General features: G+C 47.1%; 1 protein-coding gene across 4 annotated transcripts in view; it reads right to left on the bottom strand.

Annotated features, from left to right (window-relative positions):
• Positions 1-24,942, bottom strand: part of fam193a (family with sequence similarity 193 member A) — a 334,280-nt gene that overhangs the window by 58,292 nt on the left and 251,046 nt on the right. For all 4 annotated transcript variants that reach the window (XM_085973735.1, XM_085973887.1, XM_085973783.1 and 1 more), the window contains one exon: positions 4,334-4,411. In XM_085973735.1, the coding sequence (XP_085829861.1) occupies positions 4,334-4,411 (78 nt within the window). The remainder of the gene's footprint in view (positions 1-4,333; positions 4,412-24,942) is intronic.

The raw sequence follows: 24,942 nt of genomic DNA, 5'->3' as shown, positions 1-24,942 counted from the left end.
TTGATGGCAGTGAGACTTCAAGAGGCAGATAGCATAGCAGCCTTGGCTGAACTCCAACAGGAAATTGCGAAAGAAGCAAATGAAGAGGAATCTTCAGGAAGCCGGGATTTTATTCCAGTTCTTCTCTACGACTCCTTACAAGCAGAGTGTGAGAAGTGGAAAGAACAGTATGAACAGGCCCAGGCTACAATTCTGGAGGGGATTAACTCGGCAACCTCCGAAAAGCTAGTTTCAGTAGAAGCATATGAACAACTAAAGGTTGAACATGAGCAAGAAGTCCAAAGGCTGCAGGAAATTCTTGATGAGCTCAAGGCCAAGACAGACTCATCGGTAGAAGTTCCATCCATAGATGAGAATTTAGCGGTGAAAGACATGGCAGAACATGAAAGACAAGATGTCCAAGAACTCTCAAAAATATTGGAGGAAGCCCAAGACAAATATGAGGCGGCAATGACCGAGGTTCAACGACTTGAAGAGCAGAGTCAACTGGGAATCCTTTCAGTGGAAGGGAAGGAAACTGTAAGAAACACAGAGACTGTAAGAATGGGCTCTGAACATGAGCTTGGGAGCATCAAGGCGCAACTTCTTCGAGCGCTTGAAACCAAAGTACAAGAGGAAAGGAAGGTGAAAGCATTGGAGGGAAAGGTGGATGAAATGGTGAAGACTCTGATCCAGAGTCCCCGCGGAAGAGTTAACGGTCAGCCAACTCCTTCACATGCTGAGAGACAAGACTCCACAATGGGAACACGAGCTTCAATCTGCAAAGGGAAGGAATTCGGAGCTCCCAAAAGTTACAGAAATAACTGAGGTGGCAACACAGATTTTGTGTTACAGTTTACTCAATGAAGAGTTCGTTGAATCACGTCAATGTGAACAGAAGAATGTTGAAACAGCTGCTTCAGTAGAAGGATTAAATAGCCTGATACCGCAATCCCCGGTGGAAGGGAAGGTATTGAACTCACAAATGAGGTCAGTAGTGAAGGAATGGCAGACAACCCAGGAAGAGCGGGATGAATATGAATGCATGAAGAAGTCTTTTCAAGAAAGATGTCTAGGGAAGGAACCACCGTCAGCTAACGTCCAGACGGGTGAGGAGGAAGAAGGCGGCTCTCTCGCTGGCCTAACTCAGGACGAACCCGAATATTACCATGACCTGTTGAGTGACACTGAATATTACGAGGATGTGGTCTGCCCAGCTTGTGATGAAAACTCCCAAAGTGCTGAAATCCGGAGGAAGCACTTAAGGTCTGAGGAACATAGAGAGTTGGTGGCGCTCCAGCTGGCAGCCGAGAAAGGAGCTCCGAGAGTTTCAAAAAGGCAGAAAAGAAAAAGCAGAATATTAGCTCTTCTACCATCTCAGGCGGAACACTACGAAAGGAGCTAAATTAGTTGAAAAACTGGAAAATGTCAAGACAGCCAGTTGGTTGTAAAAGTCCGCACTGCTGGTTCAACAGGACGAAAGTTCAAGCTGCTACGTCAAGAAAAAGGCTATGGAGGAGTCACGCTAGCCAGGTGAACCGGCTACCCCAAAGAAATGTTGTTCGGAACGAGTCAAGATCAGAGACTGAATCTATGAACTGTTTCCGCAGAGACGGAACCTGTGAACTGTTTCCACCGAGATTATATTTGTAAATTGTTTTATATGACATTGACTCCACCGAGATTATAGCTGTAATTTGTTTTATAGGAGGTTGAAGATATGTATGTTTAATGGGGACTCTGTAAGTAATAAGCTAAAAAGGGAGGATTGTAGTGTATGTACCCGTGTACCTTTAAGGGAACTATTGAATGTAACCGTTCACCTTTAAGGGAACTACTTTAGGTGTGGCACTATTTGTTTGGCTGCTGTATACTGTAATACCGATAGTGACCACACCAGTATATAAGTGTTGTAGCAGGATTTCTGGGGCAGATTCGCCCGGACCTTCGAATAGTAAAGACCTGTTTTGTTTGTTACTTCTGAAGTCTGTGTATTTATTAACTGCACAAACCACAGACTTTACACAGAGTATTTCCTAAATGGTAAAAGATTGGGGAATGCAGATGCTCAAAGGGACCTGGGTGTCCTTGTACATGAGTCACTGAAAGTGAAGGTGCAGGTGCAGCAAGCCATTAGGAAGGCAAATGGTATGCTGGCCTTCATTACAAGAGGATTTGAGTACAGGAGTAAAGAAGTCTTACTCCAATTATATAGGGCCTTGGTGAGACCACACCTGGAGTACTGTATACAATTTCGGTCTCCTTACCTAAGGAAGGATATACTTGCCATAGAGGGAGTGCAACGAAGGTTCACGAGATTGATTCCTGGGATGGCGGGACTGTCGTATAAGAAGAGATTGAGTAAACTAGGCCTGTATTCTCTTGAATTCAGAAGAATGAGAGGGGCTCTCATTGAAGTATACAAAATTATTACAGGTCTTGATAGGGTGGATGCTGGGAGAATGTTTCCCTTGGCTGGGGAGTCTAGAACCAGGGGCCACAGCCTCAGGATAAAGGGTAGGCCATTCAGGACTGAGATGAGAAGAAATGTCTTCACACAGAGGGTGGTGAATCTTTGGAATTCTCTACCCCAGAGGTCTGTGGAGGCTCAGTCATTGGGTATATTCAAAACAGAAGTCGATAGATTTCTGACTAGTAAGGGCATCAAGGGATATGGCGATAGGGCCGGTGAATGGAGTTGAGGCAGAAGATCAGCCATGATCTTATTGAATGGCAGGCTCGAAGGGCCGACTCCTGCTCCTATTTCTAATGTTATGTAGGAACGATGTCAAGGCCATGGAGAGATTCACTAAGACGGTATCAGGGACAACAGGCTTATGCGGAGAAATTAGAGAAACTGGGAGTATTTTCAGTCGAACAAAGATGGCTAAGAAGAAATCTGATAATCGTCCTCAAAATGATGAGGGGTTTTGATAAAGTAAATCAAGAAAAACTATTTCCACTGGTTGTCGAGTCAGTAACTGGACGGCATAAATTTAAATATCACCTAAAGTATGAATTTTTTTTGAGAGACATGGAAGACCCTACCAGAAACAGCAGTGAAAACAGAATACATAACAGCTCTTATAAAGGAGATTAATAAATACTTGAAAGCAACATTTAATGAGGTATGGGGTAAGGGCAGAGAAATGGATTGAAGGAGGAGCTGCTGCACTCACTGATGGGTTGAAAGGCCTCCTCCTATGCTGTAAAGTTTCTTGACTTTACATCCATTTCAACAGAAAGATGGGGGCTCCGCATATAAGATCTTATCCAAAATACAGCAGCTCTGATGATGCAGCACTCCTTCAGTGGTGCACTGAAGTGGCAGACTAGGTTACAGATGCTCAAGTCCTAGTGTGGAGCTAGAATCCATAATTTCCTGACTATGGTGCAACAGCGCTAATAACTTAGCCAAGCGGACAGTCAAGTTAATATTCTATTTACTTCGCCAAGGCTCCTTCGGCAGCACCTCCCAAACCCGCGACTTCTACCACCTAGAAAGACAAGGGCAGCAGGCGCATGGGAACACCACCACCTCCAAGTCACATACCATCGATCCTTCATCGTTGCTGGGTCAAAATCCTGGAACTCCCTCCCTAACAGCACTGTGGGAGTACCTTCACCACACGGACTGCAGCGGTTCAAGAAGGCGACTCACCACCACCTTCTCGAGGGCAATTTGGGATGGGCAATAAATGCTGGCCTCGTCAGCGACGCCCAGATCCCATGAATGAATTAAAAAAAAATATGATCACCCTTAGCCACATTCTCTCTCCAGATAAGAGAGCTCACCCTCTTTACAATCGAACGAGTCTTGTTGTTGATGAAGCTTCTGATGCTTTGCTGGTTGCATGTTCAAATTCTTAAGCTGACACCAGGGGATTTATTTAACTATCAACTGAGCCTAGCTGGAGATACATAGGGAACATAGGAACAGGAGGAGGCCATTCAGCCCCTTGAGCCTGTTCCACCGTTCAGTTAGATCATGGCTGATCTGTATCTTAACTCCATTTACCTGCCTTGGTGCTGTAACCCTCAATACCCTTGCTTAACAAAAATCCATCAAGCTCAGTTTTTAAATTTTCAACTGACCCCACTAGCCTCAACAGCTTTTTGGGAGTGTTCCAGATTTCTACTCCCATTTGTGTGAAGAAGTGCTTCCGGATATCATCCCTGAACGGCCTAGCTCCAAATGGGCAATAAATGCTGGCCTTCCCAGCGACACCCACATCCCATAAACGAATTAAAAATAAATGTAAGGTTATGCCCCCTTGTTCTGGACTTCCCCCACCAAGTCAAGATCTTCATTTCACATTATTGACACATACGATAGCCAAGACTGCCATTTTACCTGCTCTTCCAATAACCGGCGCTGTTTGAAGAACTCCCAGTCCTCCTTCAGCATGCGCTGCTTGGTCTTCATTGCCATCTAACAAAGAGAAAAAAATGCTATTCAAACAGGATCCCAAAATTACAGCACAGCTCTGTTCACTCTGACTCTAAAAAGTGCTGGCTTACAACCTTCGGATGTCCGCCTTGGTTCAGTAGCAGGTTGTGGGTTCAAAGTCCACTCCAGAGACGTGAGCACGTAATCTAGGCCGACACTTCAGGGCTGCATTGTTCTGAAGTGCTGCCTTTCGGATGAGGCTTTAAATCAAGAACGTAAATGATCCCATGACACGAAGAAGAGCAGGAGAATTGTCCCTCAACTAACACCACTAAAAGCAGATTAACTGGTCACTTATCTCACAATACGTAGGCCTTGCTGTGCACAATTTAGCTGGCATGTTTGCCTACATTGTAACAGTGACTGCACTTCAAAAGTACTTAATTGGCTGTGAAGCACTCTGGGGTGGCCTGAGAAAAAGAAAGGTACTATATAAATGCAAGTTCTTTCATTCTCTGCTTTAAAAGAGCCTTGGAAATGTCACTATAATGTTGCCAGCTGTAAGTTTTTTGAAACGATGAAAATGGAAGTGGCATTTGGACCACCGTACCAATAGCCTTCACAAAGGATACTGAATGCAATTTTAAAACAATGGGGTGTCGAATACTGTGCTGGAATAAATTAAAATAAAATGAGGGCCCTCACTTAATCGCAGTTAACATCTGCGATTAATGTGCTTTTTTTTGGCAATTAATGTTTTTAAGCATTAACCGGGGAAGTTACGGAAATAGCTTTGTTTTCAAATTAAAAATTTAATTATTTCACTACTTTAAAAAAAACAATAATTCTTGGGATGTGGGCGTCGCTAGAAAGTCTGGAATTTATTGCCCATCCCAAGTCGCCCTGCGTTTGATGCAACGGAGTGGCTTGCTGGCCCACCTCAGAGGGCAGTTGATAGTCAACCACGATGGTGTGGGACTGAAGTCAGGTATAGACGGCAGGTTTTCATCCCTAAAGGGACATTAGTGAACTGGCTGTGTTTTTAATGACAATCTGACAGCTTCATGGTCACACTTACTGATACCAGCTTTTTATTTCCAAATTTTTTGAAATGATTTCCAATTCTCAAACCTGAATAAATCCTCTGGTGCCTGCCCTGGTCACCACTGCTTTCCAGCCATCCGACCCCAAGTGACGGGAAGTATAGAGAGAGGCGATTAAAAAAAAATAAACAAGACCGTCAGTCGGGGAGATACAGCGCTTGCCACTTTGGCGGCTGGGAGAAGAGAAAAAAGAAAGACTTGCATTGCTATAGCGCCTTTCACGACCACCGGACGTCTCAAAGCACTTTACAGCCAATGAAGTACTTTTGAAGTGGAGTCACTGTTGTAATGTGGGAAACGCGGCAGCCAATTTGCGCACAGCAAGGTCCCACAAACAGCAATGTGATAACGACCAGATAATCGGTTTGTTTTTGTTATGTTGGTTGAGGGATAAATACTGGCCAGGACACCGGGGAGAACTCCCCTGCTCTTCTACGAAATAGTGGCCGTGGGATCTTTGACGTCCACCTGAGAGAGCAGACGAGGCCTCGGTTTAACGTCTCATCCGAAAGACAGCACCTTCGACAGTGCAGCACTCCCTCAGCACTGCACTGGGAGTGTCAGCCTAGCTTTATGTGCTCAAGTCCCTGGAGTGGGGACTTGAACCCAGAACCTTCTGACTCAGAAGCAAGTGTGCCACAGGTGTCATTCCGTGTCGGGTGGTCAGACAGGAAGACACCAGGTTGGGTTGGATGGTGCAGAGAGCCACACTTCTTTAAAAAAAAAAAAAAGGGCTAAACATAAAAGTGGGATGAAGAGAGCTGTCCAGTGATTAAAAAATTAGAAAATCATGGTCATGAATCTCACATGGCTAAAGATGGTGACAGCGTTGGACACAAGGTTTCAGAATTTGAAGTGCCTTCCAAAATCAGAGAGGGAATGATGCGTGGAGGTTAATTCTTACCTTAGTGTTGTCAGAAAGATCACAAGACCAGCAACCTGGTCCGCAAACTACAGAAGCTGAACCGCCAAAGGAAGAAAATGAACCTCCACTTAGTAGCATCGGAGTTAAGGGACGGATACAACAACTTGCATTTATACAGTGCCTTTAACGGAGTAAAACATCAAAGGTGCTTCACAGGAGCGGAATCAGACAAAAAAATTGACACTGAGCCGAAGGATCGGTCCGGTGACCAAAAACTTGGTCAAAGAGCTAAGTTTTTAGGAGCGCCATAAAGGAGGAAGCGCGGAGAGGTTTAAGGAGGAAGCGCGGAGAGGTTTAAGGAGGAAGCGCGGAGAGGTTTAAGGAGGAAGCGCGGAGAGGTTTAAGGAGGAAGCGCGGAGAGGTTTAAGGAGGAAGCGCGGAGAGGTTTAAGGAGGAAGCGCGGAGAGGTTTAAGGAGGAAGCGCGGAGAGGTTTAAGGAGGAAGCGCGGAGAGGTTTAAGGAGGAAGCGCGGAGAGGTTTAAGGAGGAAGCGCGGAGAGGTTTAAGGAGGAAGCGCGGAGAGGTTTAAGGAGGAAGCGCGGAGAGGTTTAAGGAGGAAGCGCGGAGAGGTTTAAGGAGGAAGCGCGGAGAGGTTTAAGGAGGAAGCGCGGAGAGGTTTAAGGAGGAAGCGCGGAGAGGTTTAAGGAGGAAGCGCGGAGAGGTTTAAGGAGGAAGCGCGGAGAGGTTTAAGGAGGAAGCGCGGAGAGGTTTAAGGAGGAAGCGCGGAGAGGTTTAAGGAGGAAGCGCGGAGAGGTTTAAGGAGGAAGCGCGGAGAGGTTTAAGGAGGAAGCGCGGAGAGGTTTAAGGAGGAAGCGCGGAGAGGTTTAAGGAGGAAGCGCGGAGAGGTTTAAGGAGGAAGCGCGGAGAGGTTTAAGGAGGAAGCGCGGAGAGGTTTAAGGAGGAAGCGCGGAGAGGTTTAAGGAGGAAGCGCGGAGAGGTTTAAGGAGGAAGCGCGGAGAGGTTTAAGGAGGAAGCGCGGAGAGGTTTAAGGAGGAAGCGCGGAGAGGTTTAAGGAGGAAGCGCGGAGAGGTTTAAGGAGGAAGCGCGGAGAGGTTTAAGGAGGAAGCGCGGAGAGGTTTAAGGAGGAAGCGCGGAGAGGTTTAAGGAGGAAGCGCGGAGAGGTTTAAGGAGGAAGCGCGGAGAGGTTTAAGGAGGAAGCGCGGAGAGGTTTAAGGAGGAAGCGCGGAGAGGTTTAAGGAGGAAGCGCGGAGAGGTTTAAGGAGGAAGCGCGGAGAGGTTTAAGGAGGAAGCGCGGAGAGGTTTAAGGAGGAAGAGCAGAGAGGTTTAAGGAGGAAGCGCGGGGAGGTTTAAGGAGGAAGCGCGGAGAGGTTTAAGGAGGAAGCGCGGAGAGGTTTAAGGAGGAAGCGCGGAGAGGTTTAAGGAGGAGGCGTGGAGGTTTAAGGAGGAAGCGCGGAGAGGTTTAAGGAGGGAATTCCAGAGCTTAGGACCTAGGGAGCTGAAGGCACAGCCGCCAATGATAGTGATTAAATTTGGGGACGTGCACGAGGCCATGGAGGAGCGCAGAGATCTCGGAGGCTTGTAGGAGGTTATGGAGATAGGATGGGGGGGCGGGGGGTGCGAGGCCATGGAGGGGTTTGTAAACAAGGATGAGAATTTTAAATTTGAGGCATTGGTGGACCAGGAGCCAATGTGGGTCAGCGAGCACAGGGGTGATGGGTGAACAGGACTTGGTAAAAGTTTGGATACAGGGCAGCGGGGTTTTGGATGAGTCAGGTTTATGGAAAGTGGAAGATGGGGGAAACTGGCCAGGAGAGCATTGGAATCGTTGAGTCTGGATGCAACAAAAGCATGGATGAGGGGTTCAGCAGCAGATGGGCTGAGGCAGTGGTGGAGATGGGCAATATTACAGAGGTGGAGGTAGGCAGCATTGGTGATGAAGGGGATATGGGGTTGGAAGCTCAGCTCAAGGTCAAATAGGACGTCGAGTTTGTGGACAGTAATACGATTATTATAACAGCGTAACGTTATAAAGCAGAACCAGGTATCAGAAAGAAAGTAAGACCTTTCACAACCTCAGGATGTCCTAAAGCGCTTTACAGCCAATGAAGTAGTTACTGCTGTAATGTAGAAAATGCAACAGCCAATTTGCACACAGCAAGCTCCCACAAACAGCAATGTGATAATGACCAGATAATCTTTTTTTTATATAAAAGTGATGCTGATTGAGGGATAAACATTGGCCAGGACACTGGGGAGAACTGATATTAGCATGGAAGCTTGTTCTGCAATGGTGGTTGAAGCACGTTGGTGCCCATGAAAGTTTAGCAAAGTTACTTAGCAACGCCAGCGACATCCGAACAGCTTCTCTCACTTTTGAGTCAGATTGCAAGTAAGAAGCGAGCAGCGTTATTTCTCGAAAACAAACAAACTTCTCTGTTTAAGCAACTGGCAGCAAGAAAAAGAACTGAAGATGTTTTGAGACTTGTCGGCTGTGTTGCACATTTGCTTTCTGCCTGTAGTTATGTAAAGCCTACCAACGTTTCTTTTTAATTAGCACTTTCACACATGACTCCTCAAAAGGTTTTTGACGTTCTCTTCACAATAAACAGTTCAGTTTAAGAGTTTTTCTATATAATTCCGTGTAGCAGTAATAACAGCATCAGCAATAAAACAAACTTGAATGAGAAGGATGCAGTAATTCTATCGATTAAATGTGTGATTAAAATCAAGATTAATATTTTTAATACAGAAATTAATCTTGATTCATTATTTATCATTTGACAGCTCTAATAAACACAGAAAATGATGGGACAGTAGCTCTGACAGTCTCCATCAACATGTCAACTTGTATTTATATCGTGTTGAGGCGTAAGATAATCCCACAGTGCTCAGAGAGGTGCAATAAAAAAAGTTATTTTCCTCTTTACAGATGCTATGTATTCCCAGTATTTTCTTTCCTTATTTTAGATTTGCAGCATTGCAGATTGGATCAATAAGGCAGTGTAGCAGAATTAAATTGGATTCATTATGATGGCAAATGCTCCCAGTGAAAAGCATTAGGTCATCAATAGTCAAAAGACTGGTACTTTCCCCTAAACCTAACCTGTACGTGCACCGTACGTACGGTTAGATTGGAAAATACATTTTTAGTAACAAAGAAATGTACAGAACCAGGCAAGAATACTGGATCTGTCCCAGAGTCCTCATCCGAAAGGCGGCAGTTCCAGCAGCGCTGCACCGAACTGTCGATCGAGATTAGTGCTCAAGTCTCTGGAGTGGGCTTTGCACCAATGACCCCCCTGACTGGGAGACGAGCGGCCTACCACTGAGCTCTCCCAACCCTCATTCATTTTCTCTGTCCAACTTCCTCTTGAATTTATGTAAAAAGATAAAGATTAGTGAAGACAACTGTAGGTCCCTTACAGTCAGAAACGGGAGAATTTATAATGGGGAACAAGGAAATGGCGGAGCAATTAAACAAATACTTCAGTTCTGTCTTCACGGCAGAGGACACAAATAATTTCCCAGAAATGCTTGCGAACCAAGGGTCTAGTGAGAAGGAGGAATTAAAGGAAATTAGTATTCGTAAAAAGAAAAGTGCTGGAGAAAGTAATGGGACTGAAAGTTGATAAATCCCCAGGGCCTGATAATCTGCATCCCAGAGTACTAAAAGAGGTAGCCATGGAAATAGTGGATGCATTGGTTATCATCTTCCAAAATTCTATAGATTATGGAACAGTTCCTGCAGATTGGAGGGTGGCAAATGTAACCCCACTATTTTTAAAAAAGGAGAGAAAAAACAGGGAACTACAGACCGGTTAGCCAAACATCGGTAGCAGGGAAAATGCTAGAGTCTATGATAAAGGATGTGATAACAGGGCACTGAGAAAATATCAACGGGATAAGACAAAGTCAATGTCCATCACCAAGAGTGGCTCGGTAGCACCACTACTGACCGAGCTGGCAGAGTCCTGATGGACATAACTGCCAGTCTGGGCCTGCGACAGGTGGTGAGTGAACCAACACGAGGGGAAAAACCTACTTGACCTCGTCCTCACCAATCTACCTGTCGCAGATGCATCTGTCCATGACAGCATTGGTAGCACTGACCACCGCACAGTCATTGTGGAGATGAAGTCCCATCTTCACACTGAGGACACCCTCCATCGTGTTGTGTGGCAATGCCACTGTGCTAAATGGCATAGATTCAGAACAGGTCTAGCAGCTCAAAACTGGGCACCCATGAGGCTCTGTGGGCCATCAGCAGCAGCAGAATTATACTCCACCACAATCTGTAACCTCATGGCCCGGCATATCCCTCACTCTACCATTACCATCAAGCCAGGGGACCAACCCTGGTTCAATAAGGAGTGTAGAAGAGCATGCCAGGAACAGCACCAGCCATACCTAAAAATGAGGTGCCAACCTGGGAAAGCTGCAACACAGGGCTACATGCATGCTAAAAAGTGGAAGCAGCATGCTATAGGACAGGGCTAAGCGATCCCACAATCAACGGATCAGATCAAAGCTCTGCAGTCCTGCCACATCCAGTCGTGAATGGTGGTGGACCATTAAACAACTAACGGGAGGAGGAGGAAGCTCCATGAATATCCCCATCCGCAATGATGGTGGAGCTCAGCACGTGAGTGCAAAAGACAAGGCTGAAGCGTTTGCAACCAACTTCAGCCAGAAGTGCCGAGTGGATGGTCCATATCGGCCTACTCCTGAGGTCCCCACCATCACAGAAGCCATTCTTCAGCCAAATCGATTCACTCCATGTGATATCAAGAAACGGCTGAGCGCACTGGATACAACAAAGGCTATGGGCCCCGACCACATCCCGGCTGTCGTGCTGAAGACTTGTGCTCCAGAACTAGCCATGCCTCTAGCCAAGCTGTTCCAGTACAGCGACAACACTGGTATCTATCAGACAATGTGGAAAACTGCCCAGGTACGTCCTGTCCACAAAAAGCAGGACAAATCCAACCTGGCCAATTACCACCCCATCAGTCTACTCTCAATCATCAGCAAAGTGATGGAAAGTGTCATCGACAGTGCTATCAAGCGGCACCTAATCACCAATAACCTGCTCACTGATGCCCAGTTTGGGTTCCGCCAAGACCACTCGGCTCCCGACCTCATTACGGCCTTGGTCCAAACATGGACAAAGGAGCTGAATTCCAGAGGTGAGGTGAGAGTGACTGCCCTTGACATCAAGGCAGCATTTGACCTAGTCTGGCATCAAGGCGCCCTAGTAAAACTGAAGTCAATGGGAATCAGGGGGAAAAAGCTCCACTGGCTGGAGTCATACCTAGCACAAAGGAAGATGGTTTTGGTGGTTGAAGGGCAATCATCACAGCCCCAGGACATCGCTGCAGGAGTTCCTCAGTGCAGTGTCCCAGGCCCAACCATCTTCAGCTGCTTCATCAATAGCCTTCCCTCCAACATAAGGTCAGAAATGGGGATGTTCGCTGATGACTGCACAGTATTCAGCGCCATTCACAACTCCTCAGATAATGAAGCAGTCCATTGCCCGCATGCAACAAGACCTGAACGTTCAGGCTTGGGCTGATAAGTGGCAGGTAACATTCGCACCACAGAAGTGCCAGGCAATGACCATCTCCAACAAGCGAGAGTCTAACCACCTCCTCATGACATTTAATGGCATTACCATCGTCGAATCCCCCACTATCAACATCCTGGGGGGGTCACTAGTAATTAGAAACTTATCTGGACCAGCCACATAAATATTGTGGCAACAAGAGCAGGAAATTGACGGGATTGAAGGCCGATAAATCCCCAGGGCCTGATAATCTACATCCTATCGTACTTAAGGAAGTGGCCCTAGAAATAGTAGATGCATTGCTGGTCATCTTCCAAAATTCTATAGACTCTGGGAACAGTTCCCATGGATTGCAGGGTAGCTAATGTTACCCCACTATTCAAAAAAGGTGGTAGAGAGAAAACGGGGAATTATAGACCGGTAAGCCTGACATCGGTAGTGGGGAAAATGCTAGATGTAATAGCAGAGCACTTGGAAAGCAGTGACAGGATCGGACAAAGTCAACATGGATTTACAAACGGTAAATTGTGCTTGACTAATCCACTGGAATTTTTTGAGGATGTAACTGGTAAAATAGATAAGGGAGAACCAGTGGATGTGGTGTATTTGGACTTTCAGAAGGCTTTCGATAAGGTCCCGCATAAGAGATTAGCGTGTAAAGTTAAGGCACATGGGATTGGGGGTAAGGTACTGACTTGGATAAAGAACTGGTTGGCAGACAGGAAGCAAAGAGTTGGAATAAACGGCTCTTTTTCCAAATGGCAGGCAGTGACTAGTGGGGTACCGCAGGGATCGGTCCGAGGACCCCAGCTAGTCACAATATATATAAATGATCTAGACGAGGGAACTAGATGTAATATCTCCAAGTTTGCAGACGACACAAAGTTGGGTGGGCGTGTGTGCTGTGAGGAGGATGCCGAAAAACTCCAGTATGATTTGGACAAGTTGGGTGATTGGGCAGAAGCATGGCAGATGCAGTATAATCTGGATAAATGCAAGGTTATCCACTTTGGTGGCAAAAACAGGAAGACAGATTATCTGAATAGCAATAGATTGGGAGCAGGGGAAGTGCAACGAGACCTGGGTGTCCTTGTGCACCAGTCGCTGAAGGTAAGCATGCAGGTGCAGCAGGCGGTTAAGAAGGCAAATGGTATGTTGGCCTTCGTAGCGAGAGGGTTTGAGTACAGGAACAAGGATGTCTTGCTGCAGTTGTACAGGGCCTTGGTGAAACCACACTTTGAGTATTGCGTGCAGTTTTGGTCGCCTTATCTGAGGAAGGATGTACTTGCCATGGAGGGAATGCAGCGAAGATTCACCAGGCTGATAGCTGGGATGGCAGTTATGACATATGAGGAGAGATTGGGTCGATTGGGCTTATACTCGCTGGAGTTTAGAAGAATGAGAGGGGATCTCATTGAAACTTATAAAATTCTAACAGGACTTGACAGACTAGATGTAGGAAGGATGTTCCCGATGGCCGGGGAGACCAGAACCAGGGGTCACAGTCTAAGGATAAGGGGTAAGCCATTTAGGACAGAGATGCGGAGGAATTTCTTCACCCAGAGAGTGGTGAACCTGTGGAATTCTCTACCACAGAAGGCAGTGGAGGCCAATTCATTAAATATATTCAAGAAGGAGTTAGATATATTTCTTAAGGCTAATGGGATCAAGGGATATGGGGAGAAGGCAGGGACAGGGTACTGAATTTGGATGATCAGCCATGATCTCATTGAATGGCGGAGCAGGCTTGAGGGGCCGAATGGCCTACTCCTGCTCCTATCTTCTATGTTACTATGTTTCTAGGTCAGAGGCTTGGTATTCTGCGGCGAATTCTCACCTCCTGACTCCCCAAAGCCTTTACACCATCAACAAGGCACAAGTCAGGAGTGTGACGGAATACTCTCCACTTTCCAGGATGAGTGCAGCTCCAACAACACTCAAGAAGCTCGACACCATCCAGGACAAAGCAGCCCGCTTGATTGGCACCCCATCCACCACCTTAAACATTCACTCCCTCCACCACCGGCGTACCGTGGATGCAGTGTGTACCATCTACAAGATGCACTGCAGCAACTCGCCAAGGCTTCTTCGGCAGCACCTCCCAAACCCGTGACCTCTACCACCTAGAAGGACAAGGGCAGCAGGCGCATGGGAACACCAACACCTCCAAATTCCCCTCCAAGTCACACACCATCCTGACTTAGAAGTATATCGCCTATCCTTCGTCACTGGGTCAAAATCCTGGAACTCCCTACCTAACGGCATTGTGGGAGTACCTTCACCACACGGGCTGCAGTGGTTCAAGAAGGCGGCTCACCACCACCTTCTCAAGGGCAACTCGGGATGGGCAATAAATGCTGGCCTTGCCAGCGACGCCCAGATACCATAAGCAAATTTTAAAAAAACATGGATTTATGAAAGGGAAATCGTGTTTGACAAATCTACTGGAGTTTTTTGAGGATGTAACTGGTAGACTAGAGAAGGGAGAACCAGTGGATGTGGTGTATTTGGATTTTCAGAAGGCCTTTGATAAAGTCCCACATAAGAGGTTAGTGTGCAGAATTAAAGCACATGGGATTGGGGGTAATATACTGACATGGATTGAAAATTGGTTAACAGACAGGAAACAGAGAGTAGGAATAAACGGGTCTTTTTTGGGGTGGCAGACGGTGACTAGTGGGGTACCGCAGGGATCAGTGCTTGGGTCCCAGCTATTCAATGATTTGGATGAGGGAACCAAATGTAATATTTCCAAGTTTGCTGACAACACAAAACTAGGTGGGATTGAGAGTTGTGAGGAGGATGCAAAGAGGCTTCAAGGCAATTTAGACAAGTTGAGTGAGTGGGCAAATACATGGCAGATGCAGTATAACGTGGATAAATGTGAAGTTATCCACTTCGGTAGGAAAAACAGAAAGGCAGAGTATTATTTAAATGGTGATAGATTGGGAAATGCTGATGTACAAAGGGACCTGGGTGACCTTGTACACCAGTCGTTGAAAGCAAACATGCAGGTGCAGCAAGTAAGGCCTCACAGCGTTGGCAGGAATTCAGCGGCAGCAGCGGGGCTATAAAAGTCCCAGAGACCAGGCCTCACAGCGTCGGTGGGAATTCAGCGGCAGCAGCGGGGCTATAAAAGTCCCAGAGACCAGGTAAGGCCTCACAGCGTCGGCGGGAATTCAGCGGCAGCAGCAGGGCTATAAAAGTCCCAGAGACCAGGTAAGGCGTACCAGTCTCGGAACTCGGAGGGAAGGAGAGAGGTAAAAAGTAATCCAAGTGTGACGTCACCAGAAAGCGGGTAAGTGATTGGTTGGTAAGTATTTCTCTCTTTTTTAAGCTTAAACTCTTTGGTTTATAGTTTCTAAGGTGCGGTATTCATCATCTAGAATTGGGGCAGAGGGTATTTAAAAATAATATTGTTAGATCCGGGTATCTTAATGTGGTGTCCTTCAATAATCTGACAAAGACTGCAGGGAACGATCAACAGGTGTTTACTGAATGAGGTTTCAAACTGCAACTGACTGTACAGAGCACTACTCAGGGTTTATATACAGGTGTGGTCACTGCTGGTACTACAGGATACAGGAGCTGTAAAAAGTAGTTCTCCCCCTTAAAGGTACATACATTACAATTCCTCCCCTTTTAGATTAACAGTACCATAACACTCATTTAACAATTAAATATCAAACTAATTACAATTAACACTTTTAACATGCAACATTAACTGGAAATAGTCTATTTATAAATTCAGTCTTTGGGGAGGCTTCCTGATTCTTTCTGGACAACACCTTTCCCGAGTGTCTCGCTCTTGGTGCGGAGGCGATTCTAACACCCTGTCGTCAGTTGATTCATCAGCTTCCAATGCTATTGTTTCTGAGGTAGATGCGACCTGTATGTCAGGTTCCTCACCAGGTACGTATGGCCGAGACATGGGGTTGACTCGTTCCTGTGAGTCTAGGATCTGGTCAGCATGGCGTCTCACAATGTTCTCCCCAACATCCACTGCGTACATTAGTGGCCCCTGCCGTGTGCATATCGTTCCTGGTTGCCATTTCTCTGTTCGGTAGTCGCGGGCCAAGACTGGTTGCCCTACATTGAAGCTCCTTGTCGGCTTCTCATTGATGTGCTGGAATTGCTTATTCTCAACATCTCTTTGTACATTTGGTCTGAGCAAATCCAGACGAGATCTCAACCTTCGGTTAAAGAACATCATGGCCGGGGCCTGGTTGGTGACGGCATGTGTCGTATTTCTGTAGGCTAACAGGAAATTGTCCACCTTATGCTGCAGTGGAATGTCGTCATGGCACATGGCCTTTACTGCTTTTTTTTTTAAAGGTTTGTACGAACCTCTCAGCCAATCCATTTTGTTGTATCCGTGTGTTAATGGAGACACGGAATGCAGGAGTTGGTTTAACAGGTGTTTCCTGAACAAAGTCTGGAGGTGAACTAAAAGATACAAGACGCTACACAGGCTTATATACCCGAGTGGTCACTACCGGTATTACATTACACAGGGGCTCTTAAAGGTACATACACTACAATTCCTCCCCTTTTAGATAATTGGTACATAACATTTTAAGTAATCATTAATTATGTTTACAAGAACAATAATCTACACATTTGCTGCAGTTAATCAATTATAAGTCAGTCTCTCTGGAGGCTTCCTGACTCGGTCCGGATGACGCCTCGGTGTAGTAGTTTTCGGTGGTGTAGCAGGTTCTTTTGGCAAGGTCGATTCGGCTTGAATGCCAGTGTCGGGTTCATCTGGTTCCAGTATCACCGGATCGGAGGTAGATACTATGGGTATCTCTGCTTCATCATTAGGCGTATAGAGTTGTGGTGTAGGTTGTCCCTTTTCGGATGACTCTATGATCTGGTCAGCATGGCGCCTTATTATGTTTTCACCAATGTCCACGGTATGCATCAGCGGTCCTAGTCGTGTGCAAATAGTTCCAGGCTGCCATTTCTCGGTACGGTAGTCCCGGGCCAAAACTTGTTGGCCTATGTGGAAGGTTCTAGTTGGCCTTTCATTCATGCCTTGAAATTGCCAGTTCTCTACGTCCCTTCTGATGTTTGGCTTGATCAAATCCAGCCGGCATCTTAGTCTTCTATTGAAAAACATCATGGCGGGAGTTTGGTTTGTAACCACGTGTTGCATTCCTGTACGCAAACAAGAAGTTATCTACCTTATGTTGTAGATTTATGTCTTCATTACCCATGGCCTTTATGGCCTTCTTGAAGGTCTGGACAAACCTTTCAGCTAATCCATTGGTGGCGGGATGGTATGGGGCGGACGTGTAGTGCTTAACCCCATTGTTTTTTTAAGAACTTCCTGAATTCTTCGGACACAAATTGCGGTCCATTATCAGAACAGATCTGTTCAGGCAGCCCATTCCTGGCAAATATGGTCCTTAATACTGTGATGGTTTTTTCCGTGGTGGTGGAGGACATCTTTATTACCTCCGGCCACTTGGAGTGTGCATCAACCGCGATTAAGAACATTGAGTCCAGAAATGGACCAGCAAAGTCGATATGTACCCTTTGCCATGGAGATGAGGGCCACTCCCATGGATGAAGAGGGGCTTGTGGTGGGGCGTTTTGGACCTTCTGGCATCCTAGGCAGCTCTTGGTCATTTCTTCCATGTCTCCATCGATACCTGGCCACCATACAAACGCTCTGGCTAGGTTCTTCATTTTCACTCCACCCAGATGCCCCTCGTGAAGCTCCTTTAGCACTTTATCCTGGAGTTTGGGTGGAATCACCACTCTGGATCCACACATCAAGGTTCCTCGGCACACTGACAGCTGTTCTCTTCTTTGCGAGAATGCTGGCAACAGTGGTTCGCCATGTGCTGGCCATCCCTTCACCGTTAAATCGTAGACTCGTGAGAGAGTCGGGTCATTTCTCGTTTCCATTTCAATGGTAGAATTTGTTACTGGTAGACATTCCACTATGGTTGAGTGGAACATCTCCACTGGGTCCACTGCAGGTGCCTCTTCTACCGTTGGCAATGGTAGGCGCGATAAACCGTCAGCATTCCCATGCTGTTTTGATCCTTTGTATTCTATGTCATATTGGTGTGCCCCAAGGAAAAGGGACCACCTCTGTAGCCTTTGCGCTGTCATAATGGGAACGCCCTTTTTAGGGCTGAATATGGAGACGAGGGGTTGATGGTCAGTCAACAAGGTAAATTTTTGTCCGTGTAGGTAATGGTTGAATTTCTTCACTCCCCACACCAGGCTGAGTGCTTCCCTGTCGATCTGGGCATAGTTACGCTCAGCTGAGTTCAATGAGCGTGACGCAAAAGCTATCGGCCGCTCCGAGCCATCAGGGAATCTATGCGATAATACCGCTCCTATGCCGTAAGGGGATGCATCGCACGCCAGTCTGATTGGCAGTGATGGGTTGTAATGAGCCAACACTTCCTTGGACGTGATCAAGCCTTTGCATTTATGGAAGGCACGTTTACAGTCTTCGCTCCATTTCCAAATTACTCCCGTTTGTAGCAGTGCGTTAAGAGGGTGCAGAACAGTTGACAAGTTCGGTAAAAATTTATGATAGTAATTTATCAATCCCAGGAACGACCTTAATTGTGAGACATTTTCAGGTGCTGGGGCTTTTATGACCGCTTCAATTTTTTCAGGTGACTTATGCAACCCTTCTTCGTTAATGACATGGCCACAATATGATATTTGTTGCTGGAAAAGTTCGCACTTGGGGCGATTTGCTCGTAGGCCCCGTTCTCTCAGCCTAGTGAGCACCTGCTCCAAATTGGCAAGTGCTCGTTGTCGTTTTCTCCTGTTACAAGGATGTCGTCTAGGTAGCATTGAGTCCCCGGAATCCCTTGCACGACTTGCTCCATAGCTCTTTGCCAGATAGCTGGAGCTGATGCTACTCCGAAAACCAGTCGATTGTACTGGTACAGGCCTTTGTGTGTGTTTATCGTGAGATACTTTTTAGAGGCCTCCTCAACCTCCATCTGTAGATATGCCTGTGCCAAGTCAATTTTGGTGAAACGTTTCCCTCCGGATAGTGAGGCGAAGATATCTTCTATCCTCGGAAGAGGATACTGTACCATGTGAAGGACCGAGTTTACAGTCACCTTGAAGTCCCCACAGATGCAAATTTTTCTCTGTTCTTCAGATTTATCATTATTCAACGTTTTCTTCATGACTGGGACAATGGGTGTTGCACACTCGCTCCAAATCTACCTTGGATAACACGCCTGCCTTTTCCAAATTCTCCAGCTCTGCCTCGACTGCTGGACGAATTGCGTATGGCACCGGCCTTGCCTTAAAAAACTTGGGAATTGCCGCATCTTCCACTTTTATTGAGGCGGTGACGCCTTTCAAGGTTCCTAGTTCCTGTTGAAACACTTCTTTGGCGTTGGCCAAGATGTCTTTTAATCGTTCAGGTATGATGTCGTCATCATTTTTTTTCTTACTGGTCACCGTCAGTGCCTGAATGGAGTGCCAGTCTAAACGTATCTTCCTGATCCATTCATGTCCCAACAGCGGTGGACCACCATCTTGCAGAACGTATAAATACAACTTCTGTATTTCCTTGCCGTTGTATACAACAGGCACCCTTATTTTCCCTCTGGGGTATACTTTCTGCCCCGTATATGTCTTCAAGATAATGGATGTGTCTTTCAAAGGTATATGCGGAAATAGCCACTCGTAATCCCGTCGACTTATGACGGTCAGAGCTGATCCTGTATCGAGTTCCATTTTAACTGGGGACCCCGCTATCGTGAGGGTAACCCAAATAGTCTGGTAATCTTCTTTGGCAATTACATTATGTAATTTGAGACAGCTTAGTCTCGTTTCCGGAGTCACTACCGCTCTTCGGAGCTACTGTCCGTCATCATTTGTACCTTTCTGTACTTTTCCTTATTGATTTTTTTTTCTGTCAGTGGATTTTTTGTTTCCAGATCGGCATACATGTGTAATGTGTCCCATCTTTCCGCATTGCCTGCATGCTTTGTCCTTGAACCAGCAGTCCCTCTGGTCATGGGTGGATCTGCCGCAGCGATAACATCTCTCGAAACCCCGTGTCATTTCATGGGTGCCGAAGTCCTGTGGCTTTTGCTGTATCTCTGCAGCTCCTCTTGCTGCTGCTTTGTATGATACAGCCACACTGAAAGCCTTGTCCAGTGTCAAATCTTTCTCAGAAAGTAACCTTTTCTGTGTTCCTTCACTTAGGAGACAGCAGACGAATTTGTCTCGTAGAGAATCTGCCAGTCCTGCCCCGAATTGGCAGTGCTTTGACAGCTTTCTTAATTCGGTGAGGTAATCAGCGTTACTTTCATTCTTGTGCTATTCCTCAGCAGCGGTGTTGGGTTTAAGTGCTCCTGTAGGGTATCAACAATCTCCTTAAAATTCTTGTCCATCGGTTTGGCTGGAGTGATTAAGTTTCGTAACAGCCCGTGTGTCCTTGCGCCCATCAGATTTAGAAGTACCGATGCCTTATCATCCTCTACTTCATTCGCTGTGCAATATACCTCCACTCTTTCCACATATATGGTCCAATCCTCCATATCACTATCGAAAGCAGTAATATTGCCAGTCTTAGGCATCCTGAAAATCAAAAATGGCGCCTCCCGCGCTTTCCTTTCTTCCCTGCCGAGAAAAAAATGGCGCCTCCCGCGCTTTCCCGCCGCTGCTGCTGCTGACAACGCTGTTCTCCACAGTTTTTATTTACAGATATTTTTAATAGTTGGAGACTCGTTCCCGCCGGACTCTCTGGGACTTTTCCCTCCCTCTGCTTGGTCCGAACGCCGACCTGCTTTGCAGCGCCTGTCGTCTCCCAAGTGCTCCACCCTCCGTCTCTGTTTGCCTCTGCCTTCCGACTCGCTGCTCGGCCCCGCTGCAGAGCCACCCGATCGAGCCCCAGCCCGCCGACCAGGAAGGATTAGTGCAGTACCTGCCACCAGCCCGGCTAGCTGGTGAAACCACAGTTTTTCTTTTTTTTTCTTCGACCTTCGTCTGAGGAATCGATCTCATTGAGGTGCTGCCGAATTGCAGGTAAGTCCGTTTCCAATTCGTCGCCACTGTTGTATCCGTGTGTTAATGGAGACACGGAATGCAGGAGTTGGTTTAACAGGTGTTTACTGAACAAAGTCTGGAGGTGAACTAAAAGATACAAGACACTATACAGGCTTATATACCTGAGTGGTCACTACCGGTATTACAGTACACAGGGGCTCTTAAAGGTACATACACTACACATTTGTGGCTGGATGATACGGGGCGGATGTGTAATGACTTACCCCATTCCTTTTCATAAATCTTCGAAACTCTTCGGACACAAACTGTGGTCCGTTATCAGAGCAAATCTGCTCTGGCAAGCCGTTCCTGGCAAATATGGTCCGTAGGACTGCAATAGTTTTCTCCGTGGTGGTGGAGGACATTTTGATCACCTCAGGCCATTTCAAGTGCGCATCCACGGCTATTAAAAACATTGAGTCCATGAATGGACCAGCAAAATCAATATGCACCCGTTGCCATGGAGATGATGTCCACGCCCATGGGTGGAGAGGGGCATGTGGTGGTGCATTTTGGACCTTCTGGCATCCTGAGCAGCTCTTTGTCAGGTCCTCGATTTGCTGATCGATCCCCGGCCACCACACAAGCCCTAGCAAGGCTTTTCATTTTCACCCCTCCCAGATGACCTTCGTGAAGCTCATTGAGCACTCTCTCCCTTAACTTGGGTGGAATTACCACTCGGGATCCACACATCAAGGTCCCCTGGCATACTGATAGCTGTTCTCTTCTGGATGAGAATGCTGGCAACAGTGAGTCGCCATGTGCTGGCCATCCCTTCACCGTCAAATCATATACCCGAGACAGTGTCGGGTCATTTCGGGTCTCCTTCTCTATACCAGCGTTAGTTATTGGCAAGCATTCAATTATAGTCGAATGAAATATTTCGACAGGATCCACTGCCGGTGCTTCCTCCGCAGTAGGCAGTGGCAGGCGTGATAGCCCATCAGCGTATCCATGCTGTTTCGTGCCTTTATACTCGATATCATATTGGTGCGCCCCTAGAAAAAGGGACCATCTTTGTAGCCGTTGCGCAGTCATCACCGGAACGCCCTTCTTTGGATTAAAGATGGAGACAAGTGGTTGGTGGTCAGTCAGCAAGGTGAACTTCTGCCCGTGCAGATAGTGATTTAACTTTTTCACTCCCCATACTAGGCTGAGGGCCTCCCTGTCAATCTGGGCGTAGTTACGCTCGGCTGAGGTTAGTGACCGAGACGCAAAGGCTACTGGCCTCTCCGAGCCGTCCGGGAATTTGTGCGACAGCACCGCTCCAATGCCATAGGGTGATGCATCACACGCCAACCGAATTGGTAGTGCTGGGTTGAAATGAGCCAACACCTCTTCCGATGTGATCAATGCTTTGCTCTTCTGGAAAGCTCGTTTACATTCGTCACTCCACTTCCATGGTACCCCCATTTGCAGTAGGGTGTTCAGTGGGTGTAGTACGGTAGACAAATTCGGCAAGAACTTATGGTAGTAGTTCACCAGCCCGAGGAACGACCTCAGTTGTGACACATTTTCCGGTGCTGGAGCCTTGACTACTGCCTCAATCTTTTCAGGGGACTTATGTAACCCCTCTATCAATAACGTGGCCACAATACGAGATCTGCTTCTGGAAAAACTCGCATTTGTGGCGATTAGCTCGGAGCCCATATTCCTTCAATCAAGTGAGCACCTGCTCCAGGTTGGCGAGGTGATCACTGTCATTTTCACCCGTGACCAGGATGTCGTCCAAATAACACTGGGTCCCTGGAATCCCTTGCAGGACTTGTTCCATTGCCCTTTGCCAAATAGCCGGAGCCGATGCTACCCCGAACACCAGCCGGTTGTATTGGTAGAGACCTTTATGAGTGTTGATCGTGAGGTACTGTTATGAGGCTTCTTCTACCTCCATTTGTAGGTACGCCTGGGCCAGATCAATCTTAGTGAAGCGTTTCCCTCCAGATAGTGAGGCGAAAATATCTTCAAGCTGCGGAAGCGGATATTGTACAGTGTGAAGGATTGGGTTCACTGTCACCTTAAAGTCCCCACAGATGCGAACCTTCTTTGGTTCCCCAGGCGTATTACTCAACGACCTCTTCATTACAGGAACGATGGGTGCAGCCCACTCGCTCCAGTCCACTTTGGACAGTACTCCTGAACGTTCCAAACCTTCCAGCTCTGCTTCGACGGCTGGGCGGATCGCATAAGGTACCTAAAAAACTTTGGGCTTGCATTTTCCTCTATTTTGATCGTCGCTGTTATGCCTTTTAGTGTTCCGAGTCCCTGCTGGAACACTTATTGTGCGTCAGTTAGCATTTTTGACAGTCGTCCAGGTGTGACGTCGTCATCCTTTTTGGCATCTACAGTCAGTGCTTGTATGGAATGCCAATCTAGCTGTATCTTCCGGATCCATTCACGTCCTAGTAGTGGTGGTCCTCCATCTGGCAATACATATAGGTCCATTTTTGGTGTTTCCTTGCCGTTATATATAACGTTCGCCCTTATTTTTCCTTTGGGGTAGACTTTTTGCCCCGTGTACGTCTTCAAGACAATCTTTGTATCTCTCAAGGGGATATGTGAGAATAGCCGCTTGTAGTCCCTTCGGTTTATGACTGTTAGGGCTGATCCTGTGTCCAATTCCATTTTCACTTGGACTCCTGCTATCTTGAGCGTGACCCAGATAGTTTGGTGATCCTCCGTTTTGATCACATTATGTAGTTTCAGACAACCCAGCTCCTTGCTTCCGGAGTCTGTATCACTCTTCTGTTCGTCTGAACTACTCTCCGTCACCTTATGTACCTTCTTGTACTTCTCCTGTGGAGATTTTTTGCTGCTGGTTTTCTTTCCCGACCTGCAGACTCTTGCTATGTGTCCTACTTTTCCACACTGTCTGCACACTTTGTCCTTGAACCAGCAATCATTATGGTCGTGTGTTGTTCTGCTGCAGCGATAGCACTTCACTGTTCCGTATGACATTTCATTTGTGCCATATTCTTGCGGTCTCCGTTGTATCTCTGCAGCGCCCCGTGCGGCTGCTTCGTGTGATACTGCAATGCTGAAAGCCTTGTCCAGCGTAAGATCCTTTTCTGATAGAAGCCGTTTCTGGGTTCCTTCACTTTGAAGCCCACACACAAACTTGTCCCTTAAGGTATCTGCTAGTCCCGTTCCAAACTGGCAGTGTTTCGATAGCTTGCGCAGTTCCGTTAAATACTCAGCATTACTTTCATCTTTATGCTGGTTCCTTTTGTGAAACTTAAATCTTTCTGCTATCAGCAGCGGTGTGGGGTTTAAGTGGTCCTGTAGGATTGACACCGTTTTCAAAATCCTTTTCTACTTGCTTCTCTGGGGTTACTAGGTTTCGTAGTAAGCCATTCAGTTTTTGCACCCATTCAATTCAACAATACCAGCGCTTTCTTGTCATCTGGCACTTCATTCGCCTTGCAGTATACTTCTATGCGTTCGACATATGTCGTCCAATCTTCGACTTCATTGTCGAACGCTGTGATACTGCCACTCTTCGGCATTTTTTTTTTTTTTTGGTGTGGTTAGACTGGCTTAAAATGGCGTCTCCCGCGCTTTCCTTTCTTCCCCGCAGCGGCTTAAAATGGCGTCTCCCGCGCTGCTGCCAACGCCGCTCTCGGCGGTCCTCCTGGCAAATGGCGACGCCCTGTGGGTTTTGTGCGCTGCTCCTGCGCTGCTGTCAATGCCGCTCTCTGCGGTCCTCGTGGCAATGGCAGCGCCTCGCGTTTTCCTGCGCGCCTCTCTCCCCCGTTGACGCTGCTTGGCCCTTGAGCACCGGCTGCGCCCCGTGAGCTCTGCCCTCTCTCTCCCCCGTCGACGCTGCTCGGCCTTTTTCTGTGCCGCTCGGTCGGCTCTAGCCGCCGCTGTCCGGGAAGCGTCTGCGCAGTACCTGTTGCCAGCCCGTTTCGCTGGACCACCGTGGCTGGAAAGCCAAGCCTGGCTCTCGACAGCCTCCCCTGCGATGCCCGTGCTTC

The sequence above is a fragment of the Somniosus microcephalus genome, chromosome 1 (genome assembly GCF_052327205.1).
Source record: "Somniosus microcephalus isolate GS21.2 chromosome 1, FLI_Smic_1.0, whole genome shotgun sequence".
NCBI lineage: Eukaryota > Metazoa > Chordata > Chondrichthyes > Squaliformes > Somniosidae > Somniosus > Somniosus microcephalus.
Note: the sequence above shows the minus strand (reverse complement) of the source record. Positions and strands in the feature narration are given on the sequence as shown.